The sequence below is a fragment of the Mirounga angustirostris genome, unplaced genomic scaffold, assembly GCF_029215605.1.
Source record: "Mirounga angustirostris isolate CCGP_5_RB_7025 unplaced genomic scaffold, mMirAng1.0.hap1 SCAF_3, whole genome shotgun sequence".
In the NCBI taxonomy this organism is placed as follows: Eukaryota; Metazoa; Chordata; class Mammalia; order Carnivora; family Phocidae; genus Mirounga; species Mirounga angustirostris.
In genome coordinates, this window is record NW_026991711.1 from 8,936,916 (window position 1) to 8,962,851 (window position 25,936).

The 25,936-nt window shown below is 40.9% G+C and overlaps 1 protein-coding gene across 1 annotated transcript in view; it reads right to left on the reverse strand.

Moving 5' to 3' along the window:
• Positions 1 to 13,976: 13,976 nt before the first annotated feature.
• Positions 13,977 to 25,936, reverse strand: part of LOC123839884 (putative methyltransferase-like protein 21E) — a 45,325-nt gene continuing 33,365 nt past the window's right edge. The window contains exon 6 of the mRNA XM_045869690.3: positions 13,977 to 14,087. Within this exon, the coding sequence (XP_045725646.1) occupies positions 14,060 to 14,087 (28 nt within the window). The 3' untranslated portion in view covers positions 13,977 to 14,059. The remainder of the gene's footprint in view (positions 14,088 to 25,936) is intronic.

Below are 25,936 nucleotides of genomic sequence, written 5' to 3' on the forward strand. Positions count from 1 at the left end.
GCCATCTATGAAAAACCTACAGCGAATATCATTCTCAATGGGGAAAAACTAAGAGCTTTCCCCCTAAGGTCAGGAACGCGGCAGGGATGTCCACTATCACCACTGCTATTCAACATAGTATTGGAAGTCGTAGCCACAGCAATCAGACAACAAAAAGAAATAAAAGGCATCCAAATCGGCAAAGAAGAAGTCAAACTCTCACTCTTTGCAAACGATATGATACTTTATGTGGAAAACCCCAAAGACTCCACCCCAAAACTGCTAAAACTCATACAGGAATTCAGTAAAGTGGCAGGATATAAAATCAATGCACAGAAATCAGTGGCATTCCTATACAACAACAACAAGACAGAAGAAAGAGAAATTAAGGAGTCAATCCCATTTACAATTGCACCCAAAACCATAAGATACCTAGGAATAAATCTAACCAAAGAGACAAAGGATCTGTACTCAGAAAACTCTAAAACACTCATGAAAGAAATTGAGGAAGACACAAAGAAATGGAAAAACGTTCCATGCTCATGGATTAGAAGAACAAATATTGTGAAGATGTCAATGCTACCTAGAGCAATCTACACATTCAATGCAATCCCCATCAAAATACCATCCACTTTTCTCAAAGAAATGGAACAAATAATCCTAAAATTTGTATGGAACCAGAAAAGACCCCGCATAGCCAGAGGAATGTTGAAAAAGAAAAGCAAAGCTGGCGGCATCACAATTCCGGACTTCCAGCTCTATTACAAAGCTGTCATCATCAAGACAGCATGGTACTGGCACAAAAACAGACACATAGATCAATGGAACAGAATAGAGAGCCCAGAAATGGACCCTCAACTCTATGGTCAACTCATCTTTGACAAAGCAGGAAAGAATGTCCAATGGAAAAAAGACAGTCTCTTCAACAAATGGTGTTGGGAAAATTGGATAGCCACATGCAGAAGAATGAAACTGGACCATTTCCTTACACCACACACAAAAATAGACTCCAAATGGTTGAAAGACCTCAATGTGAGACAGGAGTCCATCAAAATCCTAAAGGAGAACACAGGCAGCAACCTCTTCGACCTCAGCCGAAGCAACTTCTTCCTAGAAACATCGCCAAAGGCAAGGGAAGCAAGGGCAAAAATGAACTATTGGGACTTCATCAAGATAAAAAGCTTTTGCAAAGCAAAGGAAACAGTCAACAAAACCAAAAGACAACCAACAGAATGGGAGAAGATATTTGCAAATGACATATCAGATAAAGGGCTAGTATCCAAAATCTATAAAGAACTCATCAAACTCAACAGCCAAAGAACAAAGAATCCAATCAAGAAATGGGCAGAAGACATGAACAGACATTTTTCCAAAGAAGACATCCAAACGGCCAACAGACACATGAAAAAGTGCTCAATATCGCTCGGCATCAGGGAAATCCAAATCAAAACCTCAATGAGATACCACCTCACACCAGTCAGAATGGCTAAAATTAACAAGTCAGGAAATGACAGATGTTGGCGGGGATGCAGAGAAGGGGGAATCCTCCTCCACTGTTGGTGGGAATGCAAGCTGGTGCAGCCACTCTGGAAAACAGTATGGAGGTTCCTCAAAAAGTTGAAAATAGAGCTACCATATGATCCAGCAATTGCACTACTGGGTATTTACCCCAAAGATACAAAAGTAGGGATCCGAAAGGGTATGTGCACCCCGATGTTTATAGCAGCAATGTCCACAATAGCCAAACTGTGGAAAGAGCCAAGATGTCCATCGACAGATGAATGGATAAAGAAGAAGTGGTGTATATATACAATGGAATATTATGCAGCCATCAAAAGGAATGAGATCTTGCCATTTGCAATGACGTGGATGGAACTGGAGGGTATTATGTTGAGTGAAATAAGTCAAACAGAGAAAGACATGTATCATATGATCTCACTGATATGAGGAATTCTTAATTGCAGGAAACAAACTGAGGGTTGCTGGAGTGGGGGGTGGGGTGGGAGGGATGGGGTGACTGGGTGATAGACACTGGGGAGGGTATGTGCTTTGGTAAGCGCTGTGAATTGTGCAAGACTGTTGAATCTCAGATCTGTACCTCTGAAACAAATAATGCAATATATGTTAAGAAAAAAAAAAGAAGAAGAAGAAGAAGGTAGCGGGAGGGGAAGAATGAAGCGGGGGAAATCGGAGGGGTAGACGAACCATGAGAGACAATGGACTCTGAAAAACAAACTGAGGGATCTAGAGGGGAGAGGGGTGGGAGGATGGGTTAGCCTGGTGGTGGGTATTGAGGAGGGCACATTCTGCATGGAGCACTGGGTGTTATGCACAAACAATGAATCATGGAACACTTCATCTAAAACTAATGATGTAATGTATGGGGATTAACATAAGAATAAAAAAATAAATAAAAATAAATAAATTTAATTTAATTTAAAAAAAAAAAAAGAGTATCCTTTGCTGGAGCAGAAGCCAATTGAAAGAGTTCCCAGTTGCCAAAGTGAAAGCAATCTAAACAGGAAAATGAGTGAAGTAGTACTGGATTATAACACAAATTATAAAATAATTATTCCTGAGACCATACAGATGTAAATAAATGATTGAATAAATTAATAAGTGGGGAGAAGAGACAAATATCCTATGCAAAAGAATTCCAAATAATTTAGGTAAATACTCCCATCTCAAGAAATGGAGCATAATCCCCCCACCCCCGCCTCAACTGTGGACTGAGCATAGTGACTTCTTTGCAAAGAGTGTAGTACAGAAAGGGAGAGACCTGACCAACTCTACCTCAGCCAGGTGATCAAGGTCAGCTTCAGTAGTTATCAGTCACGTTGATGGTATGTAGTCTTGATATGATGCAGTGAAAATGGCACTTCACCTCTGTGATCTTACTCCAAACATCCACAGGCCCAATCCAACCATGAGGAAAACATCACACAGATCCTGAGATGAGTACTTGACCAGTACCCCTCAAAACTCTCAAGGTCATCAAAAAGAAGGAAAATCTGAGAAACCATCACAACCTCAAGAGGAGCCTGAGGAGACATGACAACTAAATATGATGTGGCATCTTAGATGAGATCCTAGCACAGAAAAAAAAGGACATTAGGTTAAAACTAAGGAAGTCAGAATAAACTATGGAATTTAGCAAACAATGTATCATTGTTAGTTCATTAATTGCAACACATGTATCATACCAATTTAAGAGGTTAATAACTGAAGGAACTGTGTGGGGAGTATTGAAAAATCTCTATATTGTCTCCCAATTTTCTATAAATCTGAAATTGTTCTAAATACTAAGTTCCTATTGAGAAAAAAAAAATAGCCCTTGCTAAACACTGAAATGACTGATGCCTTCTTTCTTTTTTTTTTTTTTTAAAGATTTTATTTATTTATTTGAGAGAGAGAATGAGAGACAGAGAGCATGAGAGGGAGGAGGGTCAGAGGGAGAAGCAGACTCCCCGCTGAGCAGGGAGCCCGATGCGGGACTCGATCCCGGGACTCCAGGATCATGACCTGAGCTGAAGGCAGTCGCTTAACCAACTGAGCCACCCAGGCGCCCCAAGATGACTGATGCCTTCTGAGGTGGTCCTGCTAGGTGTGGGTCCTGCCCAGAAGTCGATGTGTTTCTGTATCTGGGTTGAGTTGGAATGCAGGCTCCCCAGTTTGTAATCATATCTCACGCTAACCCAACACACTTGCTTCCTGCTTTCCCTTTGTCCATGGCATAGCCACCTCCCAGCTCCCTAAGTTCAAGACTTCAGAGTCAGCCTTTCACTTTTTTGTCCCACTTTCTAAGTTCAGTTGCTTCCAATTCATAATTTTATCTCCAACCCAGTACCTCAACTCGGTACCACTGTCTGAGTTCAGGTCCTCAGCATCGATCATCCACATGCCTTTATGATTCTCCCTGCCCTCAGCCTCTCTCCAGCTTCCATCCTCCAATCCATCCTCCAGGGTCACCAGAATTGACTTCTCCAAAAAGGTATTTGATCATGCCAACCCCTACTCAAAAGTTCTTCACTCCCTTAGATAGAATGCAGCCTACTAGCATTCATAGAAGGTTCTTCACACTGATCACAACCCACATTTCTACTTTCCTTCCCTCCCCTCCCGCGATACCTCTGCAGTCGGACCAGGTTGCCACCGCACTTTCCCACGTGCATCCTGGATTCTCAGGCCTTCATGCCTTTGCAGGTCCTTGGAGCTCCACCAGGAAAGCTCATGTCATCTCCTCCCTGTGCTTCCTCACTTGGTGAACTCCTCACCCCACAAACCTCATCTCAAATGTTACCTCTTTTAAAGTTTTCTCTGACTCCCCAAGCAGAGTCTCCCCAATAGCACCACCCATGTGTGATTACACTGACGTCCATGAGAAGAGTCTGTCCTGTGAGGACCACATGCCATCCACCCGTGTCCTCCACACCTACAGCAATGCCTTATGCCTTTCACATGTGGGTAGCCAGGAAATGTATGCCACATGCTTCTATTCTTGTGCGTGTGTTATGGATTTATTGTGGGTTTATTTTTTTAAGTTTTTATTTAAATTCCAGTTAGTTAACTCATAGTGTAATATTGGTTTTCGGAATAGAATTTAGTGACTCATCTCTTACATATAACACCCAGTGCTCATCACAAGAAGTGTCCTCCTGAATACCCATCACCTGTCTAGCCCATCCCCCACCCACCTCCTTCCACCAACCCCCAGTTTATTCTCTATAGTTAAGAATCTCTTATGGTTGGGGCGCGTGGGTGGCTCAGTCGTTAAGCGTCTGCCTTCGGCTCAGGTCATGATCCCAGGGTCCTGGTATCGTGCCCCGCATCGGGCTCCCTGCTCGGTGGGAAGCCTGCTTTTCCCTCTCCCCCTCCCCCTGCTTGTGTTCCCTCTCTCACTGTCTCTGTCTCTCTCTGTTGAAAAATAAATAAAATCTTAAAAAAAAAAAAAAAAGAATCTCTTATGGTTTGCCTCCCTCTCTTTCTTTCTCCCTTCCCATCTGTTCATCTCTTTTGTTTCTTAAATTCCCCCATATGAGTGAAATCATATGGTATTTGTCTTTCTCTGACTGACTTATTTTGCTTCGCATAATACACTCTAGCTCCATCCACATCATTGCAAATGGCAAGATCTTGTTCTTTTTGATGGCTAAGTAATATTCCTCTGTGTGTGTGTGTGTGCACATGCATGCACACCACATCTTTCTTATCCATTCATCAGTCGATGGACATTTGGGCTCTTTCCATAATTTGGCTATTGCTGATAATGCTGCTACAAACATTGGGGTGCATGTGCCCCTTCAAATCATTATTTCTGTAACCTTTGGGTAAATACCTAGTAGTGCAACTGCTGGGTTGTAGGGTAGTTCTATTTTTAACTTTTGGGGGAGTCTCCATGCTGTTTTCCAGAGTGGCTGCAGTTTGTATTCCCACCAACAGTGCAAGAGCGTTCCCTTTTCTCTGTATCCTCATCAACACCTGTTTTTACCTGTGTTTTTAATTTCCAGATGCTTGTTCTAAGACTCACCCCAGCTGTTCTGGGCCACACTCCCTGGGGTCTCCTTCCTCCCATACACCATCACCAGCTCCCATCCCCATTAGAACTTTCTTTCCCAGATGACGGTGTCCCTGTTCGTTCAGCTGAGGATCAGCCAGGACTCTACAGCAAGAGTCAGCAGAATGAGAAAAGAATTGGCACCTTGAGCTTAATCATGGGCAGGAAACCAGGAGGCAACCCAAATGGTGACAGGCTCTCTCCTCTCATGTGAAATATATTTCCTTGTGTCGTTGTTATATCCTGCTGACTCGAGATGAAGCAGCTGCAGCCATCAAGGGGGCAAGGGAACCTGTTTGCTTTTCCTAAAAACTACAGCCTTCCATCACTTCCTCCCTGACTAATCAGAGTCATGGATTCCAACAGAGAGCATGAGAGTGCCCCCTCCCCAGTCCCAAGCCCATAGGCTGGTGTACACATGTGCATGCACACTCTCTCTTTTTCTCTCTCTCTAAAATAAATAAATACATCTTTTTTTTTTAAGTAAGCTTAAATTTGGACCTCTGGCCACTGAATACCAAATGAATATCAAAAGCTACAGCCAGATGTTTTCTAAAGTTCTTTTCAAAGAATTCTATTTTATCACAAGGAAGCCATTTCTTCATTTTGGTACAGTTTGTCTAAAAATGTAAATTATAAATCACATGAGTTTTTCCTCTTGTTTTTGTTTGTTTTTCATATACATTATCTCTTCTACTAAATAGTAATTCTTATTCTTCAAAACACATAAGACCAATGATGAGGGATGGGGGGCACAAAATTACTGGAGACCAGGGCTCCCGTAGGGGGGGTCCCAACTATGCTGCATGTCAAAAAAATTTCTCTCTTGCTGAAAAGCACTAATTTTTTTCCACTGTTCTCCATGATCCTAACACCAAGTGTAGTTCTAGTACCAAAGCAGAAATTCAACAAATGTTAAAGGTTAGCATTGTTATATGCTGTAATTTTCTTAGTAAATCTTTACCAAATTTTATAAATAAGTGAAGAGTAACTAATATACTAAGAAGAATCAAAATCACAAAGACCATAGTTTTTTACTTCAATAGGTCTACATTTGATCATTAGCTAGCAGTGATGTAAAAAGTTTCCTTTTTTAAAAAAATTTTTCCAAACTGATATTTGCATCAGAGTTAGCAGCTGATAACAGAGAGATTATGAAAATTCTGGCTAAAATTAAAATGCCAAAACTGGATCTTCTGGATAATGAGAAACTGATTGCCTCTATTACTGGAGAGGAAATGAAAACAGCAATAGAAAAATTTGCAAGTAGCGAGCCTCCTGTGGTGATGAGTACCAATTGGAATAGGATAAAGCTTTTGAGGGAGAATCAAAAGATCTGTTATGCAGGATTTATGAGGACTGTCTACTTATGAGACCCATGAAAGCCCCAACGCAAGAGCCTTTGTTCTTATAATCTGTCAAAAGTACCAACGTTGGTCCCGTTTGCTTAATTAATTGCACTGGAGAAGAAAAAAAAAAAAACGCCTTCCAGGTAGGAACTGGATGAAATAATTCAAGTTGAGATCAGTGGTGGTTTCTTGCATGGTTGCACTTATTAAATGTGCAAAATTTCTAATTTACAAGTGCCAGCAGATAGATTTAGACCTCCCTTCTATTACACGGAAAGTCTTTATCATGTAGAAGAGGAGTATTTACAAAAGCTTTTAAAGAAATTTCATTTTCAAGAACTTTAGCAAATGACATATAAGGCATGAACTACCCGCATCAGTTACCAGTGAGAGCGTTCATTCCTCCAGAGGAAGAAATGTGTGGTATATAGGTGCCTTTTTGCTTCATTTCATCTGTTGACAAAAGTTTATGTTCAATTCAATGGGGAACTGATTCAAGGTAAAAGTTAAAAGTCAACCAGTAACTGAGTACTTCATTTTAAAGTAATGCATTCACTCCACTTTTCAAATTACTTTACAAACCTCACCTCATCAAAACCTCCAGAATCTACAAGTAAACACTTAACACAACAACCAAAAAAGACAAAGAGATGAAGCAATTGTGCTCAACAGCACTTAGCAAGTGATAAAGAACAAAATTCAAATCTCTCCAACTACAGGTAACTTTTTTGACAGATGATATCCAAAATTCCTTGGAAATTTCATAGTTGGTCACTTGTTATTCTCTTTGGTTCTTCTCAAACTAGAGCCCCACACTGCCCGGGGGTAAAGAAGAAGAGAAACCTTCATGTTGTTTCAGTTATTTGGAAATCATCTGATGAGACCGTACAAATATACACCCCCACAGCATACACCTGAAGGACCTGCTAACAGAGACACCCAAGCTTCTGCCCCATTTCTCAGCACCTGTTCTTTCTGCTTGACCTGAAAAATCCTTGATGCACGCCAACAGGTTCCACTTAAGGCAAGATTTTCCAGACTGGTAGCTTATTCGACCCAAAATGTTTTCTTCCCCTTCCTTTTCTTACAATTATTAAGTTATTTACTATTGTAAATATTAAGTTATTTATGACTTACTTCCCAATGAAATAAAAGGTAACTACAACATATTAAAGAGTCAGGAGCACCCCCGTGTTTACTGCAGCATTATTTACAATAGGCAAGACATGGAAGCAATCCTAAAATTCCATCAGTGGATTAATGGATAAAGAAAATGTGGTATAGAGACACAACTAGTCAGCCACAAAAGAGAATGAAATCTTGCCATTTGCAAAAACATGGATGGACCAAGAGGGCATTATGCTAAGTGAAATAAGACAGAGAAAGACAAATACCATATGATTTTACTTATTTATGGAATATTAAAAAACAAACAATTGGGCGCCTGGGTGGCTCAGTTGGTTAAGCGACTGCCTTCGGCTCAGGTCGTGATCCTGGAGTCCCGGGATCGAGTCCCGCATCGGGCTCCCTGCTCAGCAGGGGGTCTGCTTCTCTGTCTGACCCTCTTCCCTCTCATGCTGTCTCTCATTCTCTCAAATAAATAAATAAAATCTTAAAAAAAAAAAAACAATTAAAAGCAAACTCATAGATATAGAGAACAAATTCGTGGTTGCCGGAGGTGGGAAGAAGGGATTAGGCAAAAAAGGGGAAGGGGGTCCAAGGGTACAAACTTCCAATTATAAAATAAATAAGTCTCGGGGATGTAATGTGCAGCATGGTGACTGTAGTTAATAATACTGTGTTGCATATTTGAAAGTTGCTGAGAAAGGAAATCTTAATAGTTCTCATAATAAGAAAAAAAATTACAACTATGTGTGATGATAGATGTTAACTAGACTCCTTGCGGTGATCACTTTGCAATATATACAAATATTGAATCATTATGTTGCACACCTGAAACTAATATAATGTATGTCAATTATATCTCGATAAAAAAAGAGGAATTAGTAACACTAAGTATACTTAAGGGTACTTATTGAAAGAATCCTTTAAAACATTAACAACCTTGTTATAACACATATTTGACTTATAAACTGTTTTTTTGACATTTCCTTATCCTCTGTTTGCATATGAAATTAATATCTCTACTTTTTGAATATCAAAACCAGGCTAACTAAAGAACCATTGTAGATTGTTATGATTATAGAAATACATTGTTATTTCTCTTTGCCAAAACTATTGCAGGTTCCTGGAGAAGTCATAACGAGAAACAAATTGCTAAGGAAACTATTAACTATTTAGTATTTCCAGACCATATGGAACTACTAATATTATGTGTCCATGAGGATATGATAGGCATACTTAGTATACAGTTAATATTCTCTCTGCAATCTTTTGGGTATTTTGTGTTTTTGCTTTTGTTTTTAGTATTTTGGTCAGATTCCCATACATGCCAGTGCCTCTCAAAGTTAGCACAGTTAGGTCTTTCTCATGATATATCTGTATTTGGAAGACTGCATTCCAGAACAATTTATTACATTTGTGAGAGCTGTTTCAACTAATTGGCTGACCCATCTAAGAAGGCACTTGCCAGGCATGGAATGGTAACAAGGCATTGCTCAAGGAGTGGCCAGCTTTTTAGGAATTCTCTAGGGTTTCACTGAGCCCCACACTTATGACCTAGAATTATTGGGCTCCGGCGCTTATTGAGCCAGACCCCAAACCTAGATTCAACCTAAAAGGACTCAAACCGGACTGAAAGCAGACACAAGAGGGCCATCATCAAATGGAAAGAGTTGGAGGGAGGAGGTGCAGGTGCATGTATGTGTATACACAGCATTGGTGCCTAAGTCTGGCGAAAGGTAGGAAAGGTCGGAAGAGGTGACAAGTGAGCAACACCTTGAAAGATGACTAGGAAGATGTCTTATGAATAAGGAGGGGAAAGGCATCTTGTAAGAGGGAACTGAGGAGAGGTATAGAGGCACAGAGATCTGAGAAAGTCCACGGAGTTAAGGGGCAGGGAGATGCTCGCTGGGGCTGGATTGTAAGGTGCAAGATGGGGAAGGTAGTGGTGTCATATGAATTTGTGGGGCTTCCCCTGGGAGAGCAGAATGATTCTGGCCAAGCATCCTCCAGGAATGGTGTAGAGACACCAGCCAGGGTATGCGACCATTTAGGTTTTGGAAGGGTGACTGAAGAGCTCAGAACGGTATAATGTCAGCAAAGATTGTAGCTCAGATACTGGAGTGTCCACATCCTGGCTTTGCCCACTTACAGCTTTGTGACCTTAAGCATGTTACTTACTCATCTGTAAAATGGGAAGTCACAGTACCTTTGTGTCCTTGTGAAGATGAAATGAGTTCATTACGTGTAAGGCATTTTGCATGCATCTGGCAAAGAGTAAGCATTACTTATGTGCTAGGTAAATAGAATAATGGCTGTAGCCATTAAAGAATCAGCTCTTTACCAAGAAAAGCTGCGCTGGGATCCAGGCTTAAAGGGAGCCATATTTATTTACAAAAAGATATTCAGAAGATCACCAAGGTCTCCAACTCTAGAATCTTAACCCAATAACTTGCACTAAGGAAGAAGTCCAGTCTTGACCCAGGTGTTAATTGACCTGAGTCTTATGTAACAAGTTATGGAGTTCATCCTAAAGGGGGTAAGTATTGGGCTCCCCAACAGAAATCAAGTATGAGTCTCTTGGTTTGCTTTAGCAGGCAGGGGAGAACAAAGGCAACAGATGGATGAGTCCCAAGCAAAGCCAAGGGAAGAAATTTGTCCCCCTCAGGGCTCTCTGATTATCCTTTGCCTCTCTGAAAAACAATCATTCCTTTTTATAGGTTCTTCAGAAAGAAATACAAGATTATTAAGAACATTTTTTAATTCACATAGCCCAGATATTTTTGGGTAACTATGTCATAATTATTGAGTTATGTGTCCAGATTGTATATAAAATAAATTGCTGTATATATATGAGCAAATGAAAAATGAACTACAATATTCTTTATAATTGCAGCTACAATCACCTAAATGGATCATTAAAATTTTTACAGGAACACTCTGGGTACTCTGTCTTTAGCTTGACATAAGGGTCATCAAACCTCATTCATACAAATAGAAATAGAATCATGTGGGACAATTTGCTTGCTAAATTCTTTTAGATTTGTATCGCAAACTACTGACCTCTGCTCAAAATAGTGAAAAAGAGAATATGCCAGTTTTGTATGTAACACGAAAGGCTGACTTTTAAATTCAATCATACTAAGTAATAATATGTCAGGACCAGAGTTTATTAAAAACTAATTCTTGTAGTTAACAGTGTTAGAATAAAAATCTCTTTCAAATGGTTACAACTCAGTCACTGAACATTTCTTTAAAATGCAAATTAATGTGAATGTCCACCATACCATTACCCCTGCCTGAATATAACTTTATGTATAAAAATAAGGGTGAGAAAACCTGGATAAAATATAATTTGTATGTAACTTGGGCCGACTCATGAGAACCATGAGAGTCTATTATAGCTTTCTATGGGATTTCTGGAAAAATAAATGCATCTGAAAATGTTTCATTTAATTAAATAATAAATTTTCTTTTAAAAAAAAAGTAAATGAAGTTGGGGAAATAAAAAGAAGAATGCTTTCTAAAATAGACTAACAAAAGCCTTCTGATGTCACAAATTATATTACCTTTCAATACAACTGTGCTCCCTAGTGGGGACTTCTAAAAGGTTTAGTTTAAATTTTTTAGAAGTTTGTTTCATGCAAGCATCACCACATATGCCAAATGACCCATTAAGGACACTCCATTATAGCTTAAAGAGTTTTGAGTTAAATACATAGGGTATCGTGGCCTAAGATGCTAAGAAAGTACACAGCTCGATTTCCATTTGATGTAACTCTGCAGGAAGATATTACCCACGGAACATTTGCTGCATTAAGGCGAGCATTTATACAATGCCTTCAGGACGATTTGGATGCTTCTGACCTCTCCAGACAAAGTCCATCTGTCTTAAGATTGTGGAAAGTTAATCAATTCCCATGGTTCCTTTATGGGATCTGCATTTATAGAGAGTGCATTGCAAGCATGCCTAGAGATCTAAATTTTATCTTTGTGTTTTCAAGAGGACTTTATTCCACAGAGCCAACCCACTTTCCTGGCCCACACCCCCAAGATCTTCTATCTGGGGTCTTTTTCAAGCTAGCAATTTCAGAGTTTAAAGTAGGGACTATCCAAATTTTTCTCTAGTTATCCTGCTCTCATATGTACCATCCCACTGATGGGCAAGTGTCCTCGGAACACCTTTGAGACCAGAATTATGTCAGTTGTGCCTGCATACTTAGAAAGAAAACTGATAGCCACAAGTCACCAAGAATGTCCTGGACTCCAGACCATGAGCATGCCCTGAGAATGTTCTACCACATGAGCCCCTGAAGTCTGTTCAAAGCCAATGGTGCAAAAATATCCCCACTGAATCTTGAATGAGTGCCATGTTGAGAGATGGAGCCATTTGATACTCAACAGGCAAAAGCAAAAGATACATGTTCAAAAGTACTCATTTCTTGGAGGAAGATTTGATCGCTTATTTCAGGAAACTACAGTTCTTCCACATTGTCCTTTTATAATTTGCTTTCTCTTTCACCAGAAATCACCAAACCCAGTTAGATATTATAGAAAGAAATCCAAGAACCCCACTGATCTGAGAGAGGTTGAAGAGTGGTCAGAGAATACTGGACAAAATAGGTAGGATTCCACACAAGCATTTATTTTAGAATTTTGTGTAGGTGGAGGGGGGTGAAGGAAGGCATTCTTAGTGGGTGATAACAAAATGAACAATTCATAAAGACAGGAATTGCTATGGAGTATTCACGGAACAGTGAGCACACTTGCTTCACTGGGTCCCAGATCTGTGTTGGGGATAATGAGGTCGTTTGGGGCCAGATAGTAAATTTTCTTAAATATCAGCCTAAGTGGGTTGGAATCTACCACACAAAAATAAGAAGTCATTAAAGTTTCATCGAGATCATGAAAACCACATTTCAGGAAGGTTTATCTGATGATGATGTGCAGAAGAGACTTGGAGGTACAGGATGAGTTATAGAAAACTGGAAAATGGGGAGTATCAATATGTCCTAGGCCAAATCTCTCCCTTTAGCTCCATATGGTGACTTGATCTCAGAAGGAGAAACCCAGCAGAGGAAAACTGAACTGCTTCCCTCATCCAGTCTCACTGTCTCTCCAATCCCCAGGGCTAATCCAGAGACATCTGCTAGACCAACACCCCAGGGAGAATCCTAAGTCTAGCTCTGCAATCCTCCCCTCTTATTCACTTACTGAAGACACACGGCCAGGTAAGGAGAAGTCTTTCCTTTTAAGGGAACTGGATTCTCCTTAGCAGATAAGGGAGCTTTAAGATCAGTAAATCTCCACCTGGGACAAGGCCAACGGAATAGATCTGAATTGCTCTGGATGAAAGGTCTCAGTCTACAGAGGCTCCCTGTCAAAGCTACTAATCTTTCTGCGTATTCTTCATGCTATTCCAGCCCCGTTGAAGTTTTCTGCCACCTGCCTATCAATTTTTAGGTCCATAATGCTGCCTAATGCCAGACCAGATCTGCCAGTCTCATTCCCAGCATGGCCTACCTAACCTTCTCTCCAGAGAGACCTGCGCTGACCTCAGCTTGCTTGACCTGAGCTTGTCTCTCCAACACTGCTGGTCTCTACCTGCCACCAGGCCCCTGAGCCACTCTCCCATAGGGATGCTGTCACCTCAGGAAGTCAGAGGGGGATTGCAGCCAGCCATTCATAAGATGGTGAGGGTCTGAAACACACCGAGAGCGGTGGAAGGAAGCAGGAAGCCATTCGTTAAAGCATGCCTGATTTCTCCTATCATACACAATAAGAGGGCTATAGATCAATTCGCTCCAGAAGACCGCACAACATACAGATCATTCCTGTGGCATCTTGTGATGGTCAGAAACATGTCAATGAAATTAAATCTCAAAAAGCCTTTATGGCAGTGATACTGAGTCCTGAGGCCTAGGTGCTCAGTAATTATCTACAAAGAGGCAGAATGAAAAAGAGACTTACTTCTTACCTTCTCTTCCTTCAAAGTGATTTAAATTGGGTCACTGAAGAAAAACTCAGAATGCTGGCTCTCAAGCATTCTTTATGACTAAACCCAGGTCAATTTCATCCCTTTTCTGTAATACAAATTTGAAATGTTTTTGTTATCGTCTGTTTTGTAAAATATTTACATTCTAAATGAAGATGAAAGAAAGCAAAAAAAAAAGGGGGGGGGGGTTCCTGGGTAGCTCAGTCATTAAACATCTGCCTTTGGCTCAGGTCATGATCTCAGGGTCCTGGGATTGAGCCCCTCATCAGATCCCTGCTCAGCGGGGAGCCTGTTTCTCCCTCTCCCACTCCCCCTGCTTGTGTTCCCTCTTTTGCTGTCTCTCTCTCTGTCAAATATATAAATAAAGTCTTCAAAAAAAAAAAAAAAACAGGGAAATGGAATTGTTAACAGAATGAGGGGGGTGGGGGAATGGGTTAGCCCGGTGATGGGTATTAAAGAGGGCACGTACTGCACGGAGCACTGGGTGTTATACGCAAACAATGAATCATGGAACACTACATCAGAAACTAACGATGTAATGTATGGTGATTAACATAACATAACAAAAAAAAAAACTGAAAAAAAAAAAAGAATGCAATACAAGATAACACAGTAACTGAGGGACTCTGCTATGGTAACAAAATACCACAACATATAAACAGCTTTCTACAAAGTAAGCCCAGCCCAAACTCCTCAAAACACAGATGTGTCTGGCAGTGATACCCAGGAATGTACAATGGGAGGCCTGAGTTTGTTCTTTCATCAAATAGGTATAAAGAATGTCCTATATACCAGGGACTTCTTAAACTTTAAGAATATCAAGTGAACTTCTTAAAAATATTTTTTTCAATAGTAACAAAACAATCTCCTGTGATAAGTGCCATAAGCACAAAATGCCATAGAAACACCCAGAAATGGCACTGAATTCCAAAGTGGAGTCAGGGCGGACTTCCTGGAAGCAGTGACTCCCAGGCTGCGATGCTGAGGATGAGTGGGAGCTGACAGGGCAGGTCAGCGGACCCTGCCAGGGAAAGAAGCTGCAGCTGTGAAGACACAGGCTGGGATCCCAGGACCGTGCCTGAGACGCACGGGCAACTGGAGGTAGTCCCTCTGACCAGGGCATAGCGCTCAAGGAAGGAAGTGGGAAGAGAGGGGCGCAGGACAGAGTAGACAAGGTCACCGAGGTAAGGATTTGAATTTATCAGGAAGGCAATGCAAGACCATGAAGGGATTTTAGAGGGAACAGATGTGTCAGATTTGCTCTGAGAACCCCCTTACGCTGGCTTCGGAACTGAGGGTAGAGTGGGGTGGCAGCCCTTACCATAAACTCCTGGAAATTACTGAGAATCTTACTGTTTCGATTTCTCATTCCAGCGGGGGGGGGGGGGAACCTCATTTCTCCTACTCTTCTTCTATTTTGTAAACAATTTCCTACCCCAGATACGTCTATTTTTAATAGCTTTTAGTACAAAACATTGTCCACAACTTTTTGAAAAGTCCAAATATTGTCCCCTGCCATCTAAACTCCCTCAAAATCTTCTAATAAATTACTCAGATGGGATGCTTCTTGACCAAATCCAGGAAGGATTCCTTCCACAGAGCCTATGAAATGCAGCCAAAATGACTAAATTTCTAGTAGGTCTGGTGACTCAGTAGTAGGTCTTTTATAGGAAGAAGGCTTGTGTGAAACAAAGCAAGACTTCAGTCTAAATGGAGTTTATGCATTGTCATTACCCAAAAGCCTCCCAAATTATTCCCCATATTAAGACTTCCATAGAAGCATTTCCAGAACATTCCTGGGTCTTATGTTTCAGGCCACATTTGACTAGGATTAGGAAAGCACCATTCCCCGAGCAGCTCTGACGCAAGCCTAGCTGATGTCTATCAAGCCACTTCTCACATGGCCCGTGCTCCCCCCCCACCTCAGCAGCTCCCCTCAGCCCCCAGTGCTCATTCATCTACTCTCAGCACAGAAGCCAGGGAGCCTCTGAAACCACTGAGCCGAATTACAGTCCTCCTCTGCTCAAAACCCTCAGATGGCTCCCTCTTTCATCCAGAGAAAAAGGCAAAGTCTTCAATGGCCTATGGTGCCCTGCAGACCTGCTCCCTTCCTAACTCCTTCACCTTCATCCCCTATGACGAGCCCCCTTGCTCACTACACTCCAGTCCCACTGGCTGCTAGACCTTTGAAACTCCTGCAACAGTCCTTCCCTAGGACCTGTACCCTGGCTGTTCTCTCTGCCAGGAATGCAGATACACATACGGCTCATTCACCCCACATTTTCCCATGACTGTCACTGTCCCAATGGGGTCTCTCCTGACCACTCTATTTCAAACAGAGGCATGCACCACTCTTGCCTCAAAATCCCAAAGTCCCTGACACTGCTCTACTTTTTTATAACACTCGTTTATTTATTTATTGTATTTGCTGATTTTTTTGTCTCCTCACACTAGAATATAAAATCAGAGAGAAGAGGGATTTTTCTTCAGTGTTTTGGTGTTTAGTTTTGGTGCCTGGAACCATGGCTGGCACCTAATAGGCACTCAATAGATATTCACTGAACGAATGTGAGTGCATAGTAAGTGAATTCCTTATTGCCAGCAAGAGTTTTCTGTGTTCATGTCTTATCCAGAAAGAAAAACCTAAGGCCAGAGAAAGAATGGGTAGGCAGGGTCGGGGACTGTTTTCCAAAACCATGCACCAAGAGCACACATTGGGGTCCCCATCAATGACCACACATCAGATCTCAAGGAAAGCAACCTTTCATTCTTCCTTTCAACCATTCACTCATTTCTCATGCATGCATTTTCAGAAATCTTTGAGTAAAAAGACTTTTAAGTATTATACACTTTAATGTTGATATTTACTCACATACAACTTGAAAAAATAAAACACATTAACTTCCTTTTGTGCTAGACATCATCCTAGGTGGTACAGAGGGTTTTTTGAAGATGAAAAGGTCTGTTTCTGGCGCTCAGGGAAAACCCAGCCTGGGTAGGAAGACCGGAAAGTGATTATATCTGACTAGGGGTGAGCTAAGAGCTTCTTCACAGAGGAGGAACATTCCATCTCAGTCTTGAGCATGAGAATGAGTTCGGCAAGTGGGATATGAGAGGAGAAAATTTCAGAGGGAAGAGAAAGCATTAAGGCCTAGGGGCATAAAGAGGCAGGAATCTACGTCAAAGTTTTCTTAGCCACCTGTCTATATTCATTTCAATGGAGGTAAATGACTTTTGAAAACTATAAAGAAATGAACAAATGTAAGGAATATTACAGTTACTTTTATCCTTTGGAAGCTTGATTTGTACACTCTGTATTTCATTCCAGAGATATAAAAAATTACATAGGATATTAGGGGCATTTTCCCTTTGGTTGACCATAGAGAAACTTAGTCCCATTTTTTCCTACTATTCCCTTCTCCTTCTACAGCGGTTCTCAATTTTGGTAGGTTCTGGACTCTTCTGAGAATCAACAAAAGTTATAGACACTCTCTCCAGGATATTGCACATATGTATTATTGGTCAGAGCTCCAGCCAAAGAACAGAATCCATTCAGGAATTATGGTTTGTATCTCTGCACCCAACACAATATGAGAAGACACAGGGGAAGGAGGGAAGGAGATAAAAAGGCATAGAAAATGGGTGGATAGAAAGCAAACACACGGGGCACCTGGGTGGCTCAGTTGGTTAAGTGACTGCCTTCGGCTCAGGTTATGATCCTGGAGTCCCAGGATCGAGTCCCGTATCGGGCTCCCTCCTTGGGGGGAAGCCTGCTTCTCCCTTTCCCACTCCCCCTCTCATGCTCTCTCTCATTCTCTCTCTCAAATAAATAAATAAAAATCTATTAAAAAAAAAAAAAAGAAAGCAAACACACATGTAAACCTATTCATGGGCTCCTGACTCAAAACTTCCCCATGGAAATAGAGCCCATAAAACACCAAGCCAGGCACCAGAGATAAGATGAGTAGCACTCTGCACTGAGCCCCAAAGAAAAACAGAAGTGCCTATGTTCTCACTCAACCTTTCCAACTTACAAGCCACCCTGCAAAGGCCGAATCCTAAAACCAGCAGGAGACTGCAAGGTCAGAGGATACAGTCATGTGACTTGATCTTCAATTTCCTCATCTGCAAAATGGGTATAAAAACAAAATCTTATCCTATCTATGCTGTAGCATTGCTGTGAAAATCACAATAGATAGCATATATGGAAAAATTCATATGCTCTCAATGCTTACAAATGACGGCTATTATTATGTCTGATTCAATATAGAGATCACCCTTAAGAATCGATAGTGAACTTCTGTAACTCACTGGAAAGGAAAATCTCTTACCTACTGAAGTGCTCTAATCAGTTAATAATAAACTGCATAATGAAATCAGCTGCTTCGATACTAAATACTATCTGTTGACCAAGTAGCAGTTCCATTAACAAATATCTATCAAACCCAGGTAAGTCAGCAATGTTACTATCAGGTTGAACAGGCATATAGAGAATGCCAGATGGGCCAGAATATGACTCAAAGGAAACAAGCATGTGAGCTCACATTCAGCTTTCCTACTAGAAACGCACCATAAACTCGAGAGATCCCACCAGAACTCATGTCCTCCCCTCTGCCCAAACATCCCCCTTGCTGCTTTCTGCTGTCACCATTCACAGGGTCCTGTCCACCTGGCTGATTTTCACCTCCACGTCCTCTCCTCCAGCGCGCATGCTCAGTAAGTAGCAAATCCTATTACCTGAACCCCGGGTTTCTATCCTCTTAACCCAGCAATATTGTTTTTGTCTAGACCACATTCATTTCTTGGAGAAATGATGGCAGAATCTTCCCTGGTGTGAGTTCTTCATATTGGGAGCAGGTACATTAGATCAAGCTTTTTAACCTGTTGCTCAAATCCACTATAACCTTACCCACTTTCATATTGTATGATCTAACAATTACAGGTGGGAGCGTGCTACAAATCTCCCACCATGATGCTGCATTTGTCAATTTTGCCTTGTAATTATGTCTGTTTTTGCTGTCGAAATATAAGTTGCATTATTAGGTGATTTACAAGTTTAGAGTTGTTCAATTCTTATATTTTCCTCCTGAATTGTTCCTTTTTGTCAAAATGTAGTAATCCTCTTTAGCCCTAACAATGCTTTTTGCCTTAAGACCCATGTTGCTTGCTATTAATATATTAAACTAGCTTTCTTTCAGTTAGTATTTAGCTGGTATATCTTTCTGTACCCTTTAATTTCCAATTGTTTTCCCCTTATATTTAGGTATGTCTCTTGTAAATTATATACAGCTGGCTTTGTGTTTTATTTTTGCCTTTTGACTGTAAAGAATTTTTTAATATTTATTTATTTATTTGAGAGAGAGCAAGAACGCGAGTCGGGGGCGGGGGGGGCAGAGGGAGAAAGAGAATCCCAAGCTGACTCCCCACTCAGCGGAGCCTGATGCAGGGCTCGATCTCATAACCCTGAGATCATGACCTGAGCCGAAATCAAGAGTCGGACACTCAACCAACTAAGCCACCCAGGTTCCCCACCTGTCAAGAATTTTTAATCCATCCCAGGGGTACCTGGGTGGCTGTCATTAAGCATCTGCCTTCGGCTCAGGTCGTGATCCCAGGGTCCTGGGATCAAGCCCCACATCGGGCTCCCTGCTCGGCGGGAAGCCTGCTTCTCCCTCTCCCACTCCCCCTGTTTGTGTTCCCTCTCTCACTGTGTCTCTTTCTGTCAAATAAATAAACAAATCTTTTTTTAAAAAAAAAGAATTTTTAATCCATTCTGGTCATCTCTGGATAGTAAGTGGTAGATTTAATGTAATTATATTTATTGTGTTTACTTCTGCCATCTCACTGTATGCTCTCCTTTCATCTTTTTTCTACATTTTTTCCTCCTTTCCAGCTTTTTATTGTTTTCATCAAGTTTTATTTATTCTTTTTCTCTCCTCTACTTGGAAGTTACAAGTTCAATTTCCATTCTTTTAGTGTTTAGTGTTTTAGTATTTTTGAAAAACTGTCCCCACTTCTGGGTACACAAAAATAGGGCCGTTAATTGGGGTAACAGGAGTGGTATCTGGGACAGTGTGTGAGGTGGTCCACTTCCAGGCCTGTCCACACTCATCCTGTGTGACACCCCAGCCTCTTTCCCTGTCTCAATGTGCAGAGAAACCACGTGCTAAAGGCTGTGGTGTCCCCAAGTCGAGGAAGGCGGCTTGTTGAGTCATCACCTCAGAGGAAATCACCTTGAAATTTCAGGGCTTATTTGTTACCTCAGCAGAGTCAAAAGCATATTTAAGGTCCAAAGATAATCAATATCTCCAACTTTAGACAACGTTGGAATGATTTATGTCCAGACACTCCCTCCCCACCTTTAATGTTAAGATTGTGCAGGAATTTCAATCCATCTCGAATTTTCCAGTCTTCAAATTCATTGCCGTGTTTGTTGCTTATACATATTTACCCACATGCTCACCACTCTTTTTTCGTTCTCTTTTTTCTGAGATGGTGGGGGTGGGGGGAGTAAGTGCCTGAGCAGGGGTGGGGCAGAGGGGGAAGGGAGAGAGAGAGAATCTCAAGCAGACTCCCCACTAAGCATGGAGCCCGACTCGGAGCTCGATCTCAAGACCCTGAGATCATGACCTGAGCAGAAACCAAGAGTCAGATGCTCAACTGACTGTACCACCCAGGCGCCCCTGCTCACCATTCTTTCTTAGACTCCTCACTCCTTCCTTCTGGGTTCCATTTCCTTCTTCCTGGAGTAAATTTATGCCGATGTTTTTGATCAAGAGTTTTGTGGGTGGCAAACTACTCAGTCTTTCTCTACTTCTAAATGTCTTTATTTTGCCCTGTCCCTTGAGATACAGTTTAACTGAGTACAGAGTCATTATTTTCCCTTGGCACTTTGAAAATATCATTCCATTATATCCTAGCATCTGTTTCTGCTGAGGATAAGTCTTCTGCCAGCTTAACAGTTACTCTTTTACTGATGAGCTACAGTTTTTCTCTGGTTGCTTTTAAGATCTGTTTGCCTTTGCTGTTTTGAAATTTCATCAGGATGTGTTTTGGGGTGGATTTATTTTATTTATTCAGCTCAGTACACATTGAATTTCCTAATCGGAAGATACATGTCTTTTGTCAATTTTTCCAAAGTTTCAGTCATCAAATCAAATATCTCCTTCCCCCTTGCTTCTCTTCTTTCACTGTGGAACTTCTACTAGAAATACACTGGACCTTCCAATTCTGTCCTCCACATCTCTAAACTTCCTCTTAACCTAACTCCACCTCTTACTCTTTCTGTGCTGTATCCTTGATAACTTCCTTAGATCAAGTTTCTAGTTCACTAATTCTCTCTTCTTTCTGATCCCTACCTTTCTTTAGCTCTACTGGACTTTATTTCTCTTACCTGCTGAGATTTTTATTTTGATAAACTATATTCTTTCATTTTAAGAAATTCTATTTGGTTCTTTGTCAAATAGTTCTGTTTGATATTGATAGTATTTTGACAGTATTGTTCTCATTTTGATCACATGTTTTATGCCTTTAACTCTGGTGTATTTGCTGTTTGGTACTTCTAGCACCTCATGTGTATGGAGTCAGAGCCCACTGCTTGTCTTCTTTGCTCACTCCTCAGGATATACTGTTTTCTAACAGGTTTGAGTCCTGGTTCCGTAACTGAATAGGCACATACCTTGAGTTTCATGAGTTACTTAACTAAATTCAGTTTCCTAATCTGTAAAATGGAATGAAGAGGTAAAGCACCTGTCCCACAGTAATGTTGCAAGTAGCAAAAGAGATAATACATATAAAGCTCTAAGCTCCAGAAACATAACTTTTGTTACTAGCACTCAGCTCTGGATTTTCCCCAGTACCTATCAAAGTTTTGCTCAGTAAATGTTTGATGGAATAAAACAAAATGTAGATGAAAAAACTTTAAAACTTAAAAGCACAAAATGTAGATGAAAAAAACTGAAAGTTAAGTCAGTTATGATAAATTTTACTCCACATGCTAGTTCTCCTTGGCCTATAAATGCCTAACTTATATCTCAAACATCCATCCATTCATTCATTCTCTCTACAAGAACAGCCACTGTTCTAAAGATGAGATAAATGGCAATGAATAATACAAAGTTCTCTTACAGAGTTTGCATTCCAGTGGGGAGGAACTGACAATATATAGATCATCTACCAGATAAGGAAGAAAATAAGGGAGGAGGGAAGGAGGGAGGAAGAGAGGAAATAGATTATGATTAAGACTTAGAGAATCAGGGGCGCCTGGGTTGCTCAGTTGGTTAAGCAACTGCCTTCGGCTCAGGTCATGATCCTGGAGTCCCAGGATCGAGTCCCGCATCGGGCTCCCTGCTCGGCAGGGAGTCTGCTTCTCCCTCTGACCCTCACCCCTCTCATTCTCTCTCTCTGTCATTCGCTCTCTCAAAAATAAATAAAATCTAAAAAAAAAAGAGAGAGACTTAGAGAATCAAACTAAATTGATGCATTTTGGAAAGTCATTGGGTCAATACTTTAGATGGAATGGACTTACTCTACAATGCCACTGAGCTGAGACTTCAAGAAGAGGGAACCAGCTATCGAAGATATAAATAAGAACATCCAGGCAAACAGGACAATGGAGAGATACAAACGTTATTAGGGAGCAAGTTCTGTTCTTTCAAAAAGCTCAGAGGTTAGTGTGTCTAGAGTGTAGTCGGATTAGGGGACTGATAGGGTCGGGGCCATATCTTGTAGCCCTTTGTAAACCAGGGTAAGGAGTCTGGGGTTTATCCTACTGGTGCTGGGAAGCCGTTGGAGAGTGTTGAGCAAGAAAACGTGCTCATCTGAGTTCCATTTCTAAAATCTCACACTGGCTGATCCATGTTTGAGGTGGAGAACTGTTTGAGGAGATGCTCAGCACGTGCATACTTTCTGCCTGATCCCCAACCTGCCCTAAAACTGCTGTTGCTACCACCAGCGCGGACCACACCAGCATCGCTGGGTCTACACGCAAAGCTCTGGTCTCGTACCGCCATCTGGTGGCCATCGTAGGAACTGTCTGGGCCATCATAGGGTCTAGCCTCTGAAGATAACCCTGATCTTCCCAGAAAATCCCCCAGTCTTCTAACTTCTCAATCTCTAATCAAATGCTTTCCAGTCCCACTTTTAAAAGCATCTGTTATTCAATTTAGTTCTTTTTGTTTTCACAAATAAAATATCAATAGGATCTCTTATCATTTTTCATTGTAAGTAAAACAAGAGTCTGAACTAAATTAATAGATTAGGTTATAATCTTAGCAATGAAGTTTATTATTAATTATAATAGGTTTCAGAGAAAATGTGAGTATCAAGTTATCCTCCACCTTAAAAATCACTAACAAACACTTCTAGAACATAACTATGGAGTAAGTATGATAATTTGTGATGTTACTTTACTCAAGAGATTGGGAAGTCAACCTCCTGTGCATATTTTTAGTTCACAATGTGGTCCTAGATGTGTAATCATAACATCTGGAACAGCTGGTACGAGCTGAAAGAAGTTTACCATTTTTTTTTCCTTTCCTTAAGAAAGTAGCAATTTGAAAGATGAGGCTTTGTTTCAAATGGGAAAGCTATTTATAACTGGCAGTTGGCAATTGTTGGAGCTTGCTCAGGAGATATATATACATATATATATGTGTGTGTGTATATATATATATATATATATATATATATATATATATATGAAACAAACTGCCTTTTTCAGCAGTATAATGGTCAAGTCTGAAATCTGAAAACTCTCAACTTTTTCTTGGCTAATACAAAGCAGCTCTTCTTATATTAATTTAAAAATATGACACCAGGGCCGCCAATCCCCTTTGAGAGGATTTTCTACTTGCAATAATGTGGCTAATTGCAATGATATAAGGAGACCTACTTCGCTACAATGATATTTTCTCATCCATCAAATTGAAAGATCTTACAAGCAATGCTTACTGGCTCAACTTTATTCAGGAAACTTTGACACATTATAGCAAGTCTGTTAAACCTTTATTTCGCTGGGCATAAAGATGTCCTGCTGCTTTGTTAGGCGGAGTTGAGGCCCTGAATTTTTACCCTGGACATAATTAGATTGACTCTTCCTTTGGGGATACTTTTGGGTCCTTCTACATCAAAGTCAGATCTGGATAAGAAGTAGCAAAAATTCCTCTTTCTGGGAAAATTAATTAAAGTGTGATTTCAGTAGCTGTTAGTGTATTATAATGAGACAGGCCTGTTGAAAACCACTGTGCTCTTGGTAATGATCTTCTCTCCCCCAGCCCGGCCTTATTGCTACATTATCCCAAAGTACCTCCTCTCATGGGCATACTCTATACGAAATGAGTTAAGGGTCTTAGCCCTCTTCTTAGCAGAGACTTGTCGCAGAATCTTTCACCACCATCGGCAGCAATTAGCACTAATTGGTACCCTGAGCAGCAGTCGAAGGGAAAGGTCAGTGATGGAGTGAGCAGGCAGAAGGAATTACCCTTTCGCCTCTGGAAGTGAACTTACTGGTTCTGTATGGAGCTGTTCTCTTCCTGCTACCTCTGCCGGGCCTGGGAGGTGGATTAAAGAAGGATCTATTCTCTCAGGCTGTCAAACAAGAGTATTGCGGAAGGTCAGCTCACTGAGCGGGCAAAACAAAGCTGCTGAGTTATGACCACTGAACAGCCAGAAATAGGGCTCCCCTCTGCACCCCATGTTACCTCACCCCTTCCTATCTCTCCCTCTTGCTTTCAGTTTCTTCCTATAATATTATAAATCCAATCAAAGCAAGTGCTCTGTCAGCATTTTCCTCTCCCTTGCCAGAGCCCACACTGTTTCTTCTCATTACTGTGCACCCAGGTCACTCGGTGGCTAGGAAGAGATGTCGTCATTTGTCTTAGCTTTGCTTCTTTATATATTCAGCCTACCCATTTCATGAGGGATGAGGGGGTTCAGGTGAAAATAAGTAAAATAAGGCCAGTGCAAAACTTTCTCTTTATAGAATATTAATTCTAGGTGCCTTTGTGTTTGCCATTTGAATCACTTTACCATAGCTACTTTAAGTCAATGGTTGGAGAAATCCTTGAAAGAATTGTCAGGGAACAATTAATAATCTTTTCCTCTTCTACAAGTAGCCACCACATAACTTGGCATCACTTACAAGACAACAGAAGGCAAAGGAATGTTGGCGTTCTGCCACCTTATAAAACTTGCCCCTCCCGTTCACTTAACTCAGATGCCAGTACTTTTCTGAAGGCTGAGCAGACAGGAATATAGAAAAGGGAGTGAGCATTTGATTAACAAAATCACAACAAGTAAGCTAGAATATCAGCATATAAGTCAATGCCCTTCTGTCTCCTAAGAAGAAATCTGAAATTCAACAAAAACTAGGCACTTTCCACTTTTGCATTACCTAGAAAATACTTCTCGTCTGACTTTTTAAGCGTTCACTTGGAGGAAAGAACCAAAAAATGGTTGACCTAGAAATAATTCAGCCCTGCAGAGATGCCTGAGCCCAGACGTGAGCCAAACCCAAGAGGAACCTATCGGGATAATTTATAACTAGATCAGTATGTCAACCAGCCCTACCCTCAACTCACTCAAGTGTTTGTTGGAATTGAAAGATTATCCCAAAAATGAAACTGCCAGAAGCATGCAAGGAAACAAATTTGTTCCACTTAGTCCTCTGTTCCCATCCTAAAAACAATCCAAAATGAAGTTAATGAGGTACCTGGTCTGGACATCATTCTATTCTCAAAGGCTGGCAAAACACCAGACAATAGAAGTATTCACTACTGTTTGTGATATCAAAGATGGATACATAACTGGATGGTCACTTAAAAATCTAGTAAAGGAGTAAATTTTGTGGCAACTAACTGACTTCATTCCGTTTAGCCAAACTGATGCTCTTGGCCAAAGTCCAGAATTAAAGTGCCTGGAGCAAAATGAAAAATGTGT